Source organism: Malurus melanocephalus, unplaced genomic scaffold, assembly GCF_030028575.1.
Source record: "Malurus melanocephalus ecotype Western Australia unplaced genomic scaffold, MMel_1.1 scaffold_46, whole genome shotgun sequence".
Lineage (NCBI taxonomy): Eukaryota > Metazoa > Chordata > Aves > Passeriformes > Maluridae > Malurus > Malurus melanocephalus.
The window spans coordinates 1,541,513-1,560,184 of record NW_026623278.1 but is presented as its reverse complement, the minus strand read 5'-3'; the positions used below and the strand labels follow the sequence as shown (position 1 = coordinate 1,560,184).

At 39.9% G+C, this 18,672-nt stretch overlaps 1 protein-coding gene across 6 annotated transcripts in view; it reads right to left on the bottom strand.

Moving 5' to 3' along the window:
* The window catches only part of MAPRE2 (microtubule associated protein RP/EB family member 2), a 99,293-nt gene that overhangs the window by 26,334 nt on the left and 54,287 nt on the right, over positions 1-18,672 (bottom strand). For 5 of the 6 annotated variants that reach the window (XM_057365018.1, XM_057365014.1, XM_057365017.1 and 2 more), the window contains one exon: positions 11,826-11,953. The exons of the other annotated variant lie outside the window; for it this stretch is intronic. In XM_057365018.1, coding sequence (XP_057221001.1) covers positions 11,826-11,946 — 121 coding nt within the window. In that variant the 5' untranslated portion in view covers positions 11,947-11,953. The remainder of the gene's footprint in view (positions 1-11,825; positions 11,954-18,672) is intronic. 6 annotated transcript variants of the gene reach the window in all.

Sequence of the window (18,672 nt, the reverse complement as noted above, 5' to 3'; positions counted from 1 at the left end):
GCAAAGCTCCAGCTTGTTAAGACATACTAGTCAGTTCCCATCCCTCTACAATGAACATCCTTACTGTTTGCTAAATGCTAAATGAGAATAGCATTTAAATAAGCAGATTTTAGTGTAGCCCACCCACAGCTGGGCTGCCAGCTTTAGCTCCCACTCAAAACAGGTTCCTAAGTTCAACTCTGAGAACTCTCTGACCTTACATAGAGGGTAAGGGTGTGTGTGAATAATCCAGCATCAAACAGGGAGTATATGGAAAAATTTCTAACCAGCATCCAGAGGATGGCTGCAGAGACAACACTTGTTGTACGCAGGGAGCTTCCTCCTACAGCATCATGCCACTGTCACTTGCAAAGCCTTTACTGTTGGCACTAAACTCAAGTGTTTAGAAAACAAGGACGAAAATGTTTGAGGAAATCAGAGGAAAAGCAATTTTCTTTCCTCTTCAGAAGGATTTTCTACAAAATRCTTCACACTCAGCAAAGATTCAGTGAGGTCCACAGAGGGCTGTAGAGTGTGCAGCCCCTGCACTTGAGCATCAGGGCAGGGAAGTGATTGCCCGATTACCCCTGACAAGTTCAATTCCACTTCCACGAAAAGGATTGTTGTGCTTTCAGCACAGACCAGTTTTGACAAAGAAGTTTCCAGATCTCACCAAACAGTTCAGCCCATTATCAACAACAATTTTTATCAAAAATATTTCTGAGTGCTCACAGAGAAACCAAATTAACAAAGCAGACACCTGGCTTGCCCAGTTTTACAGGAGAGTCAACAATAACTTGAACTTTAAGTCATTTTCCTCCATGGGTATGCATATGTTTTGACAGGACCAACTTTATGCATGAGATAGTTCTCATTCTCAGTATCCAGTCAGCCATCACACAGAGTTATCAAGATCAGAACTTCCCAAAGAGAAGTAGAGTTTCAGAGTAAGGTCCAAAAATGTTCTCTAAAGTGCCAAGATTTAGTGCTGAATTAATGTTCTCTAAAGTGCCAAGATTTAGTGCTGAAAACCAATGCCTTTTAAAAAAAGAATCTGTTCACGTTGCCTAGCTTTGTGGGGAAAATGGTTATTAAAAAAATCTCATTTTCCAAGGACACCTTGTGCTTAGCTGTTTGCAATGGTCTTGAAATGATAAGGAATCAAAGTAAGATATTCCCTAAAGGAAAAGGAGCCTTCTGGCAAGTAACAAGCATCAGATGACAAATTTGCATCCTCTTACAGAAAACTATAAAAACACAATTATTTATTCCAAACTCATCCTTAGCAAGAGAACTCGTAAATATATGGCAATGGAAAAATTACATTACAGTTAAAAGCATGGTTATGCAGATAATGCAGAGTTTGAGTACACTTATTGTTTAATTTAATGCAAAAGGATTATTATGCAATCATTTAATGTTATAAATTGAATTTGTTCCTAAYTCTGTCCTTTCATCCTCCCCATACCCCAATTATAAGCTTTACTCTGATATCKAAGTAATTGCCTGGAGGCCCCAAAAATGCGCTGCACAACCTTTCATCTGGATCCTTTTAGAAAACTAGAAGCTCAAAATGTTCACATGAGATTTTTCTCCTTCTGCTGGTAATGCAAATTCCTTCCGCATGCCTTCAGATAGCCTCTCTCCAGTTAGGGTATTTCCTYGTGTTTTCTCCCCATCCTGCTGGCAGTTGTTTCTGTGCCTTTGCCAGCCAGGAGGTGGTCCTGGGTCTGCACAACACTCGAGGGCAGAAAACACTGGACTGCATCCACATGGCAGCAGGGACCTGTTCTCTGACACAGCACTGGAGCTGCTGCTGGGCCCTTTCCCCAACGGGAGGATTTTATTACACTGGCAAAMACAGTTCATTAAAATACTCCTTCCTGAAGAACAGAGGCAACACACAAACGTGGACTGAACTAAACATCGAACTAAAAAGAGAAAAAAATTCTTCCTGATTCCGAAAAGCCAGAAACCTGACTGTCACAGCAACAGGAGAAAATAAAAATATCATTACAGTCAGCTGGGACTACCTGATTTTGGATATCGAGCTCATGTACGTATTTAATATTATATATGTGTCCATTTATAATTTAAAATTTTAGCCCCTAAAGCTTGTAGCTGTCAGATTATATTTAAATGGGAAACGCCATTGCAACAGAATGGGGACACTACTGTCTACACTGCCCACGGCTCAGATTTCCTGGAGGCAGCAGAAAGGGGAGCCCTGCTTAAGTGATGTGAGACTGCAGTGCCTTCACCTTACAGCCACAGYATTTACATGTGGTCCTCTGCATATGGGACAGCACTTTAGGCTTATCCAATTTACAATAAAATTGATGTCTCAATGCAGGTGCATGAGCAAGAAATCTTTTTAATACAAATACAAAGAAATCGACAGTGGAGATAATGACATTATAGCTTGTGACATACCTCTTGCATAATTTACAAAAACAAAAGAATTTTTATGCTACTGTATTTTATTTGGTATTAAAAATCTCCCCTATATTTTCTGGAAAAAAAAGAACCCCAAACAAAACCCCCAATAACCCTCCCCTCCCAAAATGATCCCAACCAAAAAAAAAAAAACCCAAAAAACCCCCAAACCTAAATCGTATCAAATGTGTTTAGAGAAGTCAAAAACATACAACCAGAATGGCTCTCACAATAAATCTATCTCTCTGACCAAAAAACTTTTATATGCATAAACAAGCACATGGGCACGTACAAAAAGAAATAATTTGACATCTACTCAAATGAAAGATGAAAAGTACAGCTGGTGGCACAGCAGAAGAGGGATCAATGTTAAAAACCCTCTAATCCTTTATTAGCTAACAAGCAATTCAGAATCACTGGCTAAAAGTCCTTTTGTGTTTTGATCTAGAATATTGATGCAGCCATTAGTCACAGAGGATATTCACAGGCCAGACTGTGAAATAAGCCTGCAAACACTGCTGTGCTGAAATCACCCCCAGCAGTTGCTATTTTTAGCCCCATTAGTGAGCACAAAAAGCCCAGCAGCATCACTGCTTTGCAGGTGTTTCCTGGGCATCCCAGCCTTGGGGCAGAGCAGGCAGCAACCTGGGGGAGGGCATTGCATCCACCAGGCTGGGCAGGCAGCTGCCACAGGAGGGGAAGGGACGCCGGGGCAAAATTCAGATAGAAAAGAGCAAACTCAGAATTGAAAAGGTGGTTATTTAAAGCTATTAAAATCYAAGGATTTCGCAACATGTAGTGGTAAAGCTGAAAATTTGCACCAAATCTATAAAAGCTGAGTATCTTACAGCATTTTCAGATATTGTAGATAATCTTTCATCAGCCCCTTGCAGAAAGCAATGCTGAACTAATTTTAGCTTTTGTCCTGTATGTCTTCTTCCCTGCTTCCATATTTCCTTCCCAGACTGTCCACGCTGACCTTGTTTGCTCTGAAGCATATGCACTCTGMATCATTAGAGATTTTCAGTTCTCTTGTCTTCACCATCTGGAGGTTGATGAATCCACAAATGCAAAGAAGTATTTTCTTGATTATCAAAAATACTTCTGCTTCTGACTACTTAAATCAAAAGGAACTTAAAGGAGTTAACAATGAAGACAAGACAATCCTGTTTGCAACAAGTTTTTACCACTCAGTAAACTTTCTGGATTTCAGATGGGARATCTGAAACCAAGATTAGACCCTCGCTTTTCTTTAGTATTGATGTTTATATATTTATAAATTAAAAGGTAAACTTTATTTGCAAGCTAACTGCTTTTAATAGACTATAGTTAGAACTTATTATGCTAATAAAATATTTAGTAGGAACACCATAATATAAGCTCAGGTACTGCCAATATGTGTGSTGTCTATACAAATCAGGTCAACCTTTCACATCTAATGTCAAAAGACTCTGGCCCTTGCTGCTCCTCCCTGAATCCCTGCAGTGTGTGGGAGCAAGATCCCAGAAAACCATATAAAACCACACCACACCAGCTAACATGGAAAATGAAAGGCCCAAGAAAAGACAAAACCTTACTGAGGCAAGGGTGGGGCTGATTTATTTTAATTCTGATACCCAAACCACAGCAAACAGAGCTAAGTTCTACACTAGAAATTTGGTATATATGCCTAGTATGAATTCTGTTTTGAAATTGCATATGATTCAAGCTTAAAACTTTTAATCAGGCCTCAGTTTGATTTTTGCACACTCAGYTTTTGAAAAATTCCCTYTGGGAAAGAGGCTGACTGTGCCTTYTTCTGCAATGAAATTAGTTTGTTTGCCTTAATGAASTATTTTTCAGATAATACAAAAACACACATCCAGTCATGTTAGCTACAAACTCCTTCAAATTACTCATTCTCTCCAAAGCTGTAACCACCTGATCATGCATTTGGAAAATACGGGATGATTTGTGTATGAATTAGTCATCAGTACTTCAGATCACTAGGGCTGCTAGCACGGATGGGAAGCTGCACACACCCCGTATTTCTGTTGCTGGGACAACAACAACAATGAAGAAAAAGCAGCGACTTTGCAAGGAGCACGKGTAACTCAATAGTTTTGATAAGAAAGGGAGAGAAAAACCCACAAATGCCAACAATCGTTTACGGTACAGCAGCTCTTAGGGCTCAGACCTAAGCCTCAGGCTTTCTAGAATGGCTTCCTCGGCGGTAATGTTTAGGTAAGCACACAGCAGTAGGTTTTCCACTTGGATATCAGAGTATAGATTTTCATTTAGATTTTAAATTTGGGTGTTCTGTTATGCCACTCAAAGGTCATTTTGAAAACTGGGCAATGAAGGCGGTGAAGGGTCYGGAGCATGAGTCTTATGAGGAGCAGCTGATGGAGCTGAGGTTATTTAGCCTGGAGAAAATGAGGCTTGGGGGGGGGGGGGAACCTTCTCACTGTCTASAACTACTTGAGAGGAGGTTTTAGCCAGGTAGGTTCAATGTCTTCYCCCAGGCAACAAGCAATGGAACTAAAGAAAACAGCCCTAAGTTGTACCAAGGGAGGTTTAGATTGTGTATTAGAAAAAATTTCTTCACAGAAATGGTTGTCAAGCATTGGAACAGGCTGCCCAGGGAAGTGGTGGAGTCACCATCTCTTGGGGTATTTAGAAGTCCTGTAGATGTGGCTCTTAGTGATATGATTTAGTGGCAGACTTGACAGCTGGACTCCACCTTAAAGAGTTTTTCCAACATAAATCAGTCTATGATTCCACATCTGTGAGCATAATGTTGTGTTACATACAGCCACATGTTTAAAAAACRGAACAATTTATGTTGAGCACTCCATTGGAGAGGCCATTGAAGTTCTTCAAATTCCTATTTGCATTTCCAGAAGCACCTATAGGACCTAGTAGAAAGGTTGACACATTTTTGTTTCTCCAGTTAACACGCACACAGTGACCCATGCACTTTCACCCCGATTTAAGAAGTTCCAGCCCATTTCCAAGTGAATGTTCCCACATCAATTTAAGACCTACTCAGTTGTAGAGATGCAAGCTTTTATGGGACTGTGCATCAGCAAAGGCACTGTGACCTTGCTTCACCCTGCCCAGCAACAGTCCTGGGAGGGCACTTAAAAACCCTAAACTGATGCGTTTGAGAGTGCAGCCCTGCCCGTTTGCTCTCAGTTACATGGGCACAGCTGCCTCAGTGAGGGCAGRGTGAGTGCCTGCATGCGGATGGGAGCTCCCAAAAGCAGGGCTGCCACCACAGACAGCACAAGAACTGTGCAGCTCCTACCAGCCTTACCAACAGCCCTTGGGACAATGTGCACCTGAACGACATTTGCTTCCAAAAGTCCTGCTCCACATGTGTCAGGCATGCACGTGATGCAATCCAGAATATCTGCCTATCATTTTAAACAATGGATATTGGAGGGAGGCTTCCCCCGTGTTAACTTGTATTCTCTTTTTCTTAAATATGTGAATCATTAAGCTGCTCATAAATTATACACGGCAGAGTTTTTAATACTTAAAATTTTTTGCAATCATTTATTTTGGAGTTCATTAATTTTTAAACAGGAGGATCAGAATGATTTCAGAAAAACACAGCTCCCATTTAACTTAAAATAGCAGCGTAACTCATCGTGCCTAAAAAAAGTAGCRCACAAAATCTAACAAGCTCTTTAAACCTGAGGGAAATCAAGCAACTGATGGCAAGTCAGTGCTATGAGTAATTAAATAATTATTTTTAAAAAGTARAAACCTTGTTCAAGTCCTATTCCTCCTTAATTCTTAATGAGTGACATTAAAAAAAATTATTGGCTGGAAATCTTATGGTTTGCAAGCTTCCTGAGAAAATTTTGGAAATTATTTAAATCAGATAATTTACATTCATGGTATCCCTCTAATCCTAAATATCATATGGAAGACATTAGAGAGTCATTGACACTGAATATGTTCTGCRTTGCATGACCTCAGAACAACATGCCAGTTCCTTGAAACATGCCTTGGTTACAGAGTGCAAATGGGATCAAGCCATGTTTTAATCATATTCCCAGGCTGCACTASAGACACGGCCTCTGCAAGGCTTCAAGCTGGGAAAAAGAACCAAAACCACCAACATGGAGACATGATTTTGCTTCTCAGACACYGTGGGCAGTAGAGAAATGCTGCAGGCACCAAATGCTCCAACAGGGTCCCACAATGCAGGTTTTAGTAATACGAACGTGATACGAACCTATATGAAGTCATAGGTTCATAGAGGCTCTGAGCAAAATACACCTTCTGAGACATGACACCACAAATCCCACACAGCTAACCCACAGAATGCACCCTGTTTGTGTGTATATTTATACAACTGACTTTCAAACACAACACATGTTTGTGTGTATATTTATACAACTGACTATTAAAAACAATAATCCTGCCCACCATTTCTCTGTCTGGCCAACACCCTTCTTCCCCAGCCCTCTCAAGAGGAGAAGAGCCGGATCCCATGGAGAGCTGCTCAGGAGGCAGCGTGCTTGGCACCGCTCCCTGCTGCTGCCCAGGGTCCCAAGGTTTAGGGGGCTGGAGACAGCATGGCTGCCCTGGAAACAGGCACTGCCCTGCCCAGGGTCCCATGTGCAGCACTCAGGCCCTGGAAGCAGAACACCACAGAACTCTCCATCAGCCAGGAATGATCCTCCTCCCCTGCACAGCCCACAGAGGCTGCAGTGAAGTTCTCCCCCAAAGCCTGAGCCAGAGAGGCGACACAAGGTCTCACAAAGAATGACATCTGCCCTGTTGTCACACTAAGAATGACATATGACCTGTTGTCACACTAAGGAAGACATCTGCCCTGTTGTCACACTGCTTGCTTTGCCCTGACACCAAGGCGGCCGAATGCCAACCAAATATCTGTTATAAAGGGACTACATCATTCCAGAGGAAGAACACCAACTGAGATAGGGTACTAGTGACAGCACATGAGAAATTCTCAGCACATGAGAAATTCCCTGTGGCAACACCCAGGGCACCTATAGAGAAAGCATCATGGTGTAAAATTTGGAAATGCCAAACTACATACTTTCTTTATAATGTGGTCATTTATTAAAAGCAAGGGAAAAAAACAACCCCTCATTCAGCTTTTGATCCTGGCATACAAAACCTCAAAGACAGAAGGTCTGTATGCACTGGAGGCCAGACAATTTGCAAGTTTATAATTCTACGGAGAATTTTCAAATGCACGAAGCAGGGAGAGCCTGTATCTCCCTAATCTCATAGGATCACAGAAGTATAGCTAAGCCAAAAATTATACCTTGCTTCAGGCAACATTTTCCTTTCTATACACATTTACCAGTTCCTTGACATTATACAGCTTGTACACATTGTGTTGTTTCTTTTCGTATGCAAGCCCTCTATTCTCCTGCCTGACTCTTATTTTGAATATGCTCTCATGTAACACTCCAACAGTCATGAAAAGCCCTGCAACACATACACTTGGTATTCCTTAGAGATCAAAAGCAGCCTTAGTAAAGAAAATTCAGTTATAAGCTGCTTAGTCAGAATTCTTTCTAAGAAGCCACTGTGTATTCCTTAAAAAATAGCATGGCTCCTAAGAAACAACTGGTGTCATAATTCATATGAAACTCCTATTCCCCAAACCCATGGGTTTTGCAGATGGGATCCCATGACATGGCATCCACTCAATTGCTTTCTATTATATGTCATTGATTTATCAAATTAAATGCTCTCTCTAATGCCAATCTGAAGCAAATGCACTATGCCTTCCATTAAAACCATGGTTTATAAATTTCATGCTCAGGTTAAACAACTTTGCAGGAAATCAAACCCAGAGTCCCAAACCTGACAATATGACGTGCCTGAAGCAAAGAGAATTGTATTGCTTTGARATGCTCAGAGAGATTTTGCCTGTTTAGTTGTCAAAACTAAAWTACCAGAGGAACTGCAGACTAAATTTAGACTCTCCAGGGCTGCACCCATCCATAACCTGGCTTTCTTGGCACATCACTACCACAGCAGGCATTCAGAAAGCTCAGGGGACACTGCACTTTGCTCGGCCTACTTAGCAGAGACAAAAACCACATCTAAGAYTCCCAAAGAATACAAATACTTTATGACTAAGCCAGCCTCTTCCTTTGCTGCTCCCATCCTAGCAGCTCTGTTCCTGTRAGTGGAAATTGAGAAACAGGCTGGTATAGCTACAGTATGTGAATTATCAAAGCTACTTCTCCCCAGCAATGAGGAAAAGAAGGTCTGATTGCTTTTTCTGTCATTGTAACTACTGTCATTAAGCTTCAGATATGTTCTGAATAAAGCCTTTAGTAAAGGCAGAATGTCACATTATTCCTTTTTGCTTAAGCTCCAAATGACAAAATTATTGCTAGGTTGCCTGCAAAATGTGGGCCTCCATGAGGTCTCACAGCCAGGTGCTGAACACAAGCTTATGCCATATCTAGGTTGCTCCTACCTCCTAAAAGTGACTCCTTCAAGCTTTTAATTCAGATATAGCATCCCCCCCRCTTTACCTCTCCCACTATTTTTTGGCTTTGCATTTAACTTTTTCTGGCATTTTGATTGCTCCTTATTAGCAAAAATGAACAAGAACTGAATAGTCATAAAGCAGCATGACTAATCTTAATGCTTTTTTTCTAGAAGAGAAGAAAATGTCCATACAATTTTACAGTAGGTTATAAAAATTCAGTTACAGCAGCTCTGCAGATCCCTGTTAATGCTGTGAAATGCTTCATAGCTGTAAAGAGTTTCCCACATATTCCTTGCCTTTGATGTCCTGGAGAAATGCTCATATTTTATGGAAACGAACATTAATCTGCATGAAAGCTGCCAATGGCTCAAGGAACGTCAGCCAAAGAATGTCAGAATGAATGAGCTAGACTGGCCATTCTCAAACTGCACTCAATACCATGCTTGCTGGTGCTCTGTCCACTAGCTGGCTGATCATTTGTGCTGCTGTTCCCTTGGTTTCTCTCCTGAAAGCTACACTAGAAATATGCTAAATAAAATACATGAACATTATATAAATTGCTTTGAGTTTACACGGTAAATGGTATTAAATGCAGAAAGATTCCCAAAGCTGCTTGTCCATCTGTCTTCAATCCCCACAGATGCATGCCTTGCACATGAGAAATGGACTATGCAGTCTCAAATGGGACTAAGATTACTGTGCTTTAGTGTCTGCAATAACCTATCAGTGTTTAGATTCATCAGTTCAGAGAGTAAAGTCCTCCAGAGCACAGGAAGCACCTTGCTAGAATCCTTCTTTAGGTAAGCAACTACTGAAGAAGCCCTTCTGGATTGTAATGTGCATGAAAGTAAAAGCAGCAAGGTCTAAGTACCAAGTTCAACCATCAAACCAAACGGGGAAATTCAAATTAACATCTTTCACCCGTTAAAACAGGAATGTAGAAGCACCAGGTAACAATAACAAGCAACACAAACCATGAAATTCTAAAAGAAGAAAAGATTTAACTTTATACAGAATGGAGTAATGAGACAACCCTTTTTCAGTTTTCCCCTTGTGGCATGTCCCAAAATCCTCACTGGAGGTCACAGAAAAAGTTGTATAAGAAGCTGTGTAATGAAACGGGGCAGTGGATTTGTGACAGTTCCCATGCTTTGYACCCGCTTGCCCCACCCAGCTAAAGTCTCTCTATCTGATCTTCTTACATAACTTTAACTCATTTTTTTCTGCTTAGTCAATATTTTCTTATATCACTTCTCCCCTGTTTTCAGAAAGGGTTTCGGTGGGTTTTTTTATGTCTTAGTTGGTTTTTTTGGTTGGGTGGACTTTTTTTTTTGTAAGCCCACACACATTTAACTTGATTGAGAACTCACTTCAAAAGCTTCCTTTCAGCTATTTATGAGCATTTAAAWAGCTACACAGGAACAAGTCAATAACTTGTCTACTATGCTTCCTGTTTCAAACAATAGCAAACTTTGGATATTTTGGGATGCAAATGTCCATTTTCTTCTATGTTTCTATCTCCCTCAGTGTGTGAACATGTATATCTATCTATATATAGCTACTCCCTGTGCGAGTACTGTCTTTATTTATACCAAAATAAAATACTTAGGCTAACTTCCTGACATGTAAATATAACAAGAGCTAGAGATAACACTTCAATTTCAAGTTTATTAACAGTTTAAAAGATTATTTCCCATGGTCTATGTCTTTAGTTGTTCAGTTTATATCAGCTGCTTACATTGACTTTCTCCTGCACTTTTTCAACCTCAATTTTATGGTCATTGTGCAAGGTTSCAAATATGGAACCCTGCTCCTGCAGCTGAAAATTGTTTTTTTTTTTTTTTTAATTTTGAAGAACAGGCTACAAGACTATCAGCCTCAAAGGATTATCTGTACCCTTTGGGGAACATCTGTGAGAGAGAAGATTTACCCAGAATTGTAGATAAAATCGAATATATGAATATAAGACCCCATTTATGCATTTCATCTGGACCAAGAAATAGCTGAAATCTGGAAATGTGGTTCTTCCTCTTCCATGTACTYTGAGCACTGTCTTCATAAGATAATATCTTCATAAGATATTCCCAGCATGTTAGTTGTCTGAAGTAGCAATCTAAGTTAGATCTCCCCTATTACAAACATCATCAAATTTAAAAATCACARTACGAAATTAAAAAAAAAAAMATCATTCCCTAGGGGCAGGTATATTCACAATGAAACATCATCCTATTTCTGTGTCATTTCTATTCATCATCTAGTTACAGACCCTGTTGTTTAACACCTATCCTCTAGTTGCCACYGATTAACCTAAATGTATAAAGTATTCAAACCCTTTTTTCAGGGCTCATAACCAAATAYACRTAYAACAATAATTCAGTTAAAGATTTAWAAAGAAACAGGCAGATTTTGACAAAGTYGAAAAGTCCTCACAGCAGCTAAAGGCTCATTTCCTCAAATCTGTTTTTCTTTTGGTCACACTTGTGCTTTTTTCCTGCAAACATCAGCAGGTATTTGAGAAACCTCATCAGGAAGGAAAAGGAGCTGGAGAATTTCGTTCATCTGGGGAGTCAGTTCTCTATTTGTTTCTTTCTCAGTTATGACCCCTCTCCATTTGAAAAGATACAACCCCAGTGGCTTTAAAACACTAAAACTTATCACTGTATTCTTTGCTTGCCTAGCCRACCTTTTTATTACTTCAATGTATCTTCTGCTACATTTGTCCCATTCACCTCTGCCTTTGTTATGCTTTCCCAAGGCACCTTATCTTCCCGTGATTAACACACACGCAAAAATGCTTCCTTTGCACATACATTAGTCTCTTTTTGCAGAGYAACTGGCTTATGTCAAAGTTAAAAGTTATCTATTTTCAACAAATCAGACTTTTAAAGTGGTTTTAAAATAAACATTTGTAGACCATACTGTGCTTTCTTACCTGAACAGAGTTGTTCGACTTTTGTGTAGTTTAAAGCTAATATATCATTAACCCATGCAATGATGTCATGTCTGCTCATAGTCTCCTGGGTTATAGAGGTAGAGTACACGTTGACCGCCATTCCCCAACTAGAAAAAAAAAGAAGAGAGAAAAAGATTTTTGACATTTTCGTAATTGTTTTCTGAATACAATGAATATATGCTTCCAGTTCGAAAGAGGGAAAGAAAAAGTGCAACACTTACAACCTTTCTTATTTATTGAGAAAGGAGGCTTAATTTTTATTCTTTGATGATATGTAACTTCCTCAATATCCTCTTGGGATCTATGAACRTATTTATATTTCTCTGGATGTCACTGTGAACTTAAAGAATATACAAACCTAYAGTACTCTCAATAAGGTGAAAAAAGCCACCAGAATCAGACATAGCCTAAAGATACATAGACTGAATCAGAGACCCGAGATTTTTGTCACATTGTGCTGCACCAATGCAGTTTTCTGACATCTGTCAGTTTTTGCCACTGCAGGATGATCAGGCTCCCTAAACCAATTTAATTTTAGATAAYGTCTAAATGATGATTTAGCTGTTCTACTTACTGAAATACTGATTTCTTACTGGGACAGGGCCCTTTTGGATCATTAATTCAGTTCCTATCAGTCACAGAGTAAATATCAGATAATYTTTGTTATCAATTTACCAACCTTTATCCTGAAAGTAACTGAGATTTGCATCCCCAACTGTCTGKTTGGAAAGCTGCCATGAAGCCCAATTCTTCTAAAACAATTAGGAGTGTTTCCTCTCAGCTTAAATCCATTTGTTCTTCTGCCAACATTACTCTCCAGTCCTAATGGCTTTTTCTTCCCCACAGCAGATTTCCTAATGTGTTAGGGACAKCACTCAGTGTCTGTCCCATTGCCCAGGTAGTCTAGATTAAACAAATCAATGTGAGTCTCTTATATCAAGTCAGACATTCACTGACTGGTCATGCCAGCAGTCCTCCTTGAACAGACAGTTTCAAACTGTGTTCAGTTTGAACAGTTCACTGAGACCTTGGTAAGTGGCACTTGGTGYCTGAAGTTTTCACAGCTACATCATCTTACACAGATTGTTCTAGTTAGCAAAGGTCCCTTCCTGGAAGTTGGCAGTTCACAGTAACTTCTATCATGTCCCCAGGTACTCGGAGTAGAAACACATACTACTGGACTTTGCTCCCTGTGATCCTAGCCTAGTCACATCGTTCTGTTGCAAGATGTTGCCAAGAGAAAAGATGAACAYGGTCAAGTTTATCTCATCAGTAGTTTCAAAGAACAGAATCAAGTTCATAAAAGGAGTAATGTTCCCAAATGAGCAACGGACTTCAGAAAGTCCACTAGAAGCAATCCTAGGATGAGGTGTCTCAGAAATGACCAAARAGTCAAAGTTGAATGATTATTCTTRGAAAGAATATTATTCTTGGTTTGCTGGGGACTGCACACCTTCATCTCCAGTGGCAGACACTTTTCTGTCTAGCTTTGGTGCCAATCCTGCCACCTCAGCCTTGGTCCTCAACTTTCTCAGTGCAAGAAAGCAGGATCTCCTCTGTAGGATCTAAGGTCTGGAAGCCTATTTTCATTAAGAATTTGCAGAGATGTAACCCTCTGAAGCCTGACAGACAATTCTGCAAGGAGCACAAAAACTGCAGATTAACTCCTCCCATAGTTATGTATGCTAATTAGATGGGGCAACCTAGGTAGGATGGGTGGAAAAACCCACCAGAATGAAACTTGACTCTGTAATATGTAAGTGTGTAAGTACATAACACAGAGAATAAATTTAAATACAAGATTACCAAGTTCATAGCACAGGTCACTTTTTAGGAAACAACTCTCAGAACAGAAGGTTGTTCAAGTTCCCATCTGCTGACAATAAGATGCAAAATAAAAAATCGTCAAATTCGCTTTAAGAAGAATGAAAAAGAAAAAAAAAAGAAAAAAAAAAAGAAAAAATAAGAGACAGAGAAAATAGGGCCAAAAAATTCATGCTCCAATAGTCAGACAACCACTGCCAGAAATTCATTCAGAACCAGGCTGCCCCTCTACCTGCTTCTGTACAGGCAGCTCTGGAGCATGCAAGAAATCAGCCGGTGCTCAGTTTGCTCCATTCTTCCTGCGGACTCACATGCAGCACAGCCAGTTGTGTGAACACAGCCCTGCATTCACYGAAGAGTTAGCAAAGGTCGCCTTCTTGGCATGCACTATGTGCTTGGCTCGAACCAAACACTAGGAACAAAGTTTTAGAAACAGGGAGTGCCCTTTTACTCTTAAATCTACACCACAAAGGCTAACCATAAAAGCTTAGCTTCAGCACCAGGATGGAAGGCATCGAGCAGGCAAACAACTTTGATACTAATGACATTTGAATTTTTAAATGAATGGTTTTTACTTTATTATTTTAGCCTTTTTATAGAGATAAGAAATGAACAGAAAGATACTACCASTGTCACTATTAAACTAACATGTTAAATATTGTCTGTAAGGGCAGTTGAAATAGCAGCTTAATAATGAATTTAATACTCACTTAGAATAAAGAGTAGTGACCTTAATAATAAACCAACAGTTCAGTACAGAAGAGCCCACTGAATTCTAAAGCAACTAAAGATATTTAGATGATAACATTTGAAATAAAGCTTCTCTGATCTGTAATTGCCATACCTCAAGAAAATTTTAATTGGCCTCTGAGGCCAGGCAGAGCTCAGAACAACCATCAGCTACCACTAGAGAAAAGGGAAAGTTCACTTTGTTAAAAAGATCAAGAAAATACACACACACAGAAAGGAAGCAGAACTTCCCTCATCATCTWTTTCCACAAAGAACTGCAAAGAGAAATACCCATCCTTCTGCAACCCACAGGGGAGCAAACAACTTCCTCTGCTGCAGTGCGTGGGGCGGAGARCTCTGCTGCAGGAAACCGTGAGTAAATGAGTAACCTTGAGTTTTACAATGCTACCCTGAAGGATACCTGTAATACAACTAAGGCTGTGTCTGCACATGAATTATTATGGTCTATGGGTCAAACAAAAGTTCAGATTATTTATTAGAGAAAAGTTCAAGCTATTTGTTAGAGACAATAGCTTCATAGTACAGAACTATGCACAAGGGTATAACTGTAAACAAAGTTAGGCAACATGAATCAGAATTTCTGTCAAAAAAACTCAGTAACAAGCCACTGCCATTCATTATTAAGTGTTTTGTTAACATATATGTGAATATTCCACAGCTGCTTCTCTTGAAAGAGCTCACCCTGTCTTTGCATCTCGTTCCCCACCATCCTACTGGTTATGTCCTAAATATACCCAGCTGGGAAAGGTTTCCTTTACAGTGAGTATGTTCTAATTTGGTGCTCAGATACRCACACATCCTGTTTGCCACACAGAAAGACCTTGAACAAAACAAAAAAGAAGGAAAAAAAAAAGAACAAGCAGGTGTAAGTAGCTACCACACTCAGCAACAGCCAGGAACCTCTGTGCTCAACATCTKCAACTGGGCTGGGGTTTTCTGCAGGACTTAGTTACCCAAGTGCTGAAATACTTTGAAAAATGTGACCCATCTTCAAAACACATTAATAAACATGTGCAAAGTGATGCAAGAGAACAGCTGGACAGGTGGAGACACACAGGCCATACCCTGAACAGCCAAGTAGCTAACAATTTGATTTTATGTCCTAATACACTACTTCTTTCCAATAACATTATTTACATTTTCARCTTGTTAGGCTTTCACTTGTTTAGACTGAAGGCTCTGAATCATAAGATTGCAACGAGGCTTACGCAAGCCTGAAGATCAGTATCTACCTGCTATCTTTGGGATTCTCTAGAAGTGCCTGGTGATTCTATGGTAACTGAAAGCAGACTGGAGATAGCACATCATACTCCCACTTCAGAGCACACAGGGGRAGACTAAAAACCTGTGGCTGTCACAGTACTGCCTAACCACAGAGGACTCTACCTTGTTTTACTTCAAGCCTTAGGAGAGTTTTCACCTATGAGTCCAGGCCATTTCAGAAGAACACTTCACACATGCACAGCTACACATCACGGACATGAGTTCAGAGGACWAGACAGGTGCTGAAAATCATGTACATGCTTAAGCAGTTTCCCCAGTTAGAAATATACTGGCTCAGCATGTCTGATGGTAAACATTACACCCAAAAGTCTATTATTATTTTTTAAGGCATTATATGCAGCATTGAACATTGAGATATTGGGTATTTTCCACTGCTCTTGCTACAGATAACTGCAGCTGTTACAAGGTGCTATCCAGCTGTTCTTAAGGAYAGTTTTGCAAGAAGCTCATTTACTTTATTTTTCAGGGATAAACTAACAGTTGTTGACAGCAGAGGCTGTAYGACAACAAACCAGTAATAATGACAAGACTGGAAGGATTACACCAATAAATCTATTTGCATTGTAAAAACTCATYACACATGTCATCACCTCTGAACCTGCAAGGCTTTGGAAGGGAYCACTGCAGGTCACCTGGTGCAAACTCCCTGCTCAAGCAAGGCCACCACAAACATGTTGCTCAGGATTGTGTCCAGATGGCTTTTGATAATCTCCAGAGAAGAAAACTCTGCAACACCTCTGGGGAGCCTTTTCCCGTGCTCAGTCACCCCCTCAGTGAAGAATTCCTTCCTCACATTCAGGTGGAACCTCCTCTGTTCCAGTTTCTCCCAGTTGCCTCTCATTTAGTACAAATAGACATATTTATACTGAATAGTACTGCAGAGAGACAAATAGAGATTAAGTTTTTAAATGCAGTGGAAAGTCTGTGTGACAGCACAGAGGAGCCTGTTGGAAGTTAGTACCCGGTGAGATACTGCCAATAAAACAAGAGATCTCACACCAAAAAGTTACTGAAGCAGAAGATACCAAAGAAAGCCTGAGATGATGCTGAGTGAAACTGCAGCAGCTGCTGGTGAAAAGGCTTTCTAGGTTGAAGCTACTGCAAAACCAGAAAAATCCCCGAAGGAAGAAATCTGCCAGACTCAGCGGCTAAATCCCTGTACAAGGAAAATTCATCCCTTTATATCATCCCMAAATGACAACTGATTTGCAGCCGGACCTTGCCTGTTTCTCTAACGCTCAGTGCACACAGCCTTTGCCACAKTCATTAGGGGCCAGTTATGCTCGAGGTTGTCTTTACTGAAAGGAGTCCCGAGGACAGAACATCAACACAAAAAGCTCCTATGCAGTGCTGACAACACTGTTCTTGCTCTTCCTTTTGACTTGTGCTGTACTTCTGCAGCAAACACTGTGGCATCAGAGTGCTGCAACKGCAGTGATATTTGTAGCAAACAACATAAAGGCTCTATCTAGCCAGAAATTGAACCAGTTACAAGATTAATCAAAAGGAGGCATTGCCATGAAAAAAAAAAAAGAATAAAAGAATCCAGTGATTATAATACTGTGAGAAATTCATGTTTTAAAATGCTAAATGTCAAATCCCTTATGCACTGTTCCCATGTTACTAAATAGCCCTGAAATGTTTAAAATATTTTTCTTATCTGTACATCTYGCTCACTTCTGAATGCCATTTTACATTTGTTACATGGATCTGACTTGACCTAAAATGATTTGTGAAGTCGTCTACAGAGTCTAGATGAAACTCAGGCAATCCATGCATATTTGATGACTGGAATATTGCAGGATTATAATGTAACACAGCCAACAGCATATTTTCTATTGTTCTCATTGCTCTTCCCTGTTTAAATGCAAGTGAAATTAGAGTAATAGAGATGTACTCTGATTGGATTAGGGAGTTGCAATTTTTTTTTTCTTTTAAATTCGAGGCTTCCTGCCAATGCTGGGATGTTCTGACCTACATACATGTTTATGACAGGTCTRAAGGACTGGATCAGGCCCAAATCTGAGCACTTTTTATAAAGATTCCTGGTAATTCTGGTTAGTGCTACATATGGCTTTAGAAAACCTAACACCCCCCAAAAAGCTTATTATCTAAGATAGAAAAATACTGGTTCTTTTTCAGACATTCAGTTCCCTCAAAAGTGAAAAACACAAYCAGAAGTAGTCCAGTAATTTACACAACTTGAGCCAAAACCACTGATGTGGCCTAATAACTAGCAATGCATTACACTGCCAACTGCACAGCTTTTAGAAATAGTTAAAAATCTATTTACTAACCAGTTTTGAAATTGGGGTAGTTCACAAAAATGAAAATAATAGTTTTAAATTCCAGTACAGATGTTTAGTGCTTGGAAGATCTCAGGGCACCTAAAGGTCTACCTGAGGAGGACAAGCCACATTCACAGACTCATTTGAATCTGCCAGYCATATTTGCATATCATAAAGGAAGACTTTATTTCTCCAGCTAGATTCTCACTCCTGTTGCACTGAAACTGTACAGCAATGTCAGATCTCTACAGCAACAAGCTTCCTTTTTTTTTCAGTGTTTACCTTTGCCTTCAAAAGTACAATGCAATAGTAACACCTAGCTACATAATATCTTAATTACAGCTGAAAGTATTTGCATGCTCTGAAAGGTTCCTTATCAATTTCTAGAAGGAAACAAATCGTAATAAAAAAAAAAAAAAAAAAAGGAAAAAGGCATTCTTGACAAAGGATAGAGGTTCAAGAAGGGCAGACATCAATAGCTTACATGAAGTGGAAACAATTCAGAGCCTCTGGCCACCACCATTTCCATACAGGTATATTCACTCTGGTTARAAATGAACCACAGCAGTGCACGGCWCCCTCAAACCACACCTTAGAGCAGCTGAACAAAGCAATAGTAATGCTCTGTGCTCAACAGACAGGCACTAGTTAACACAGRGTAAGGACACACAAATTTCAG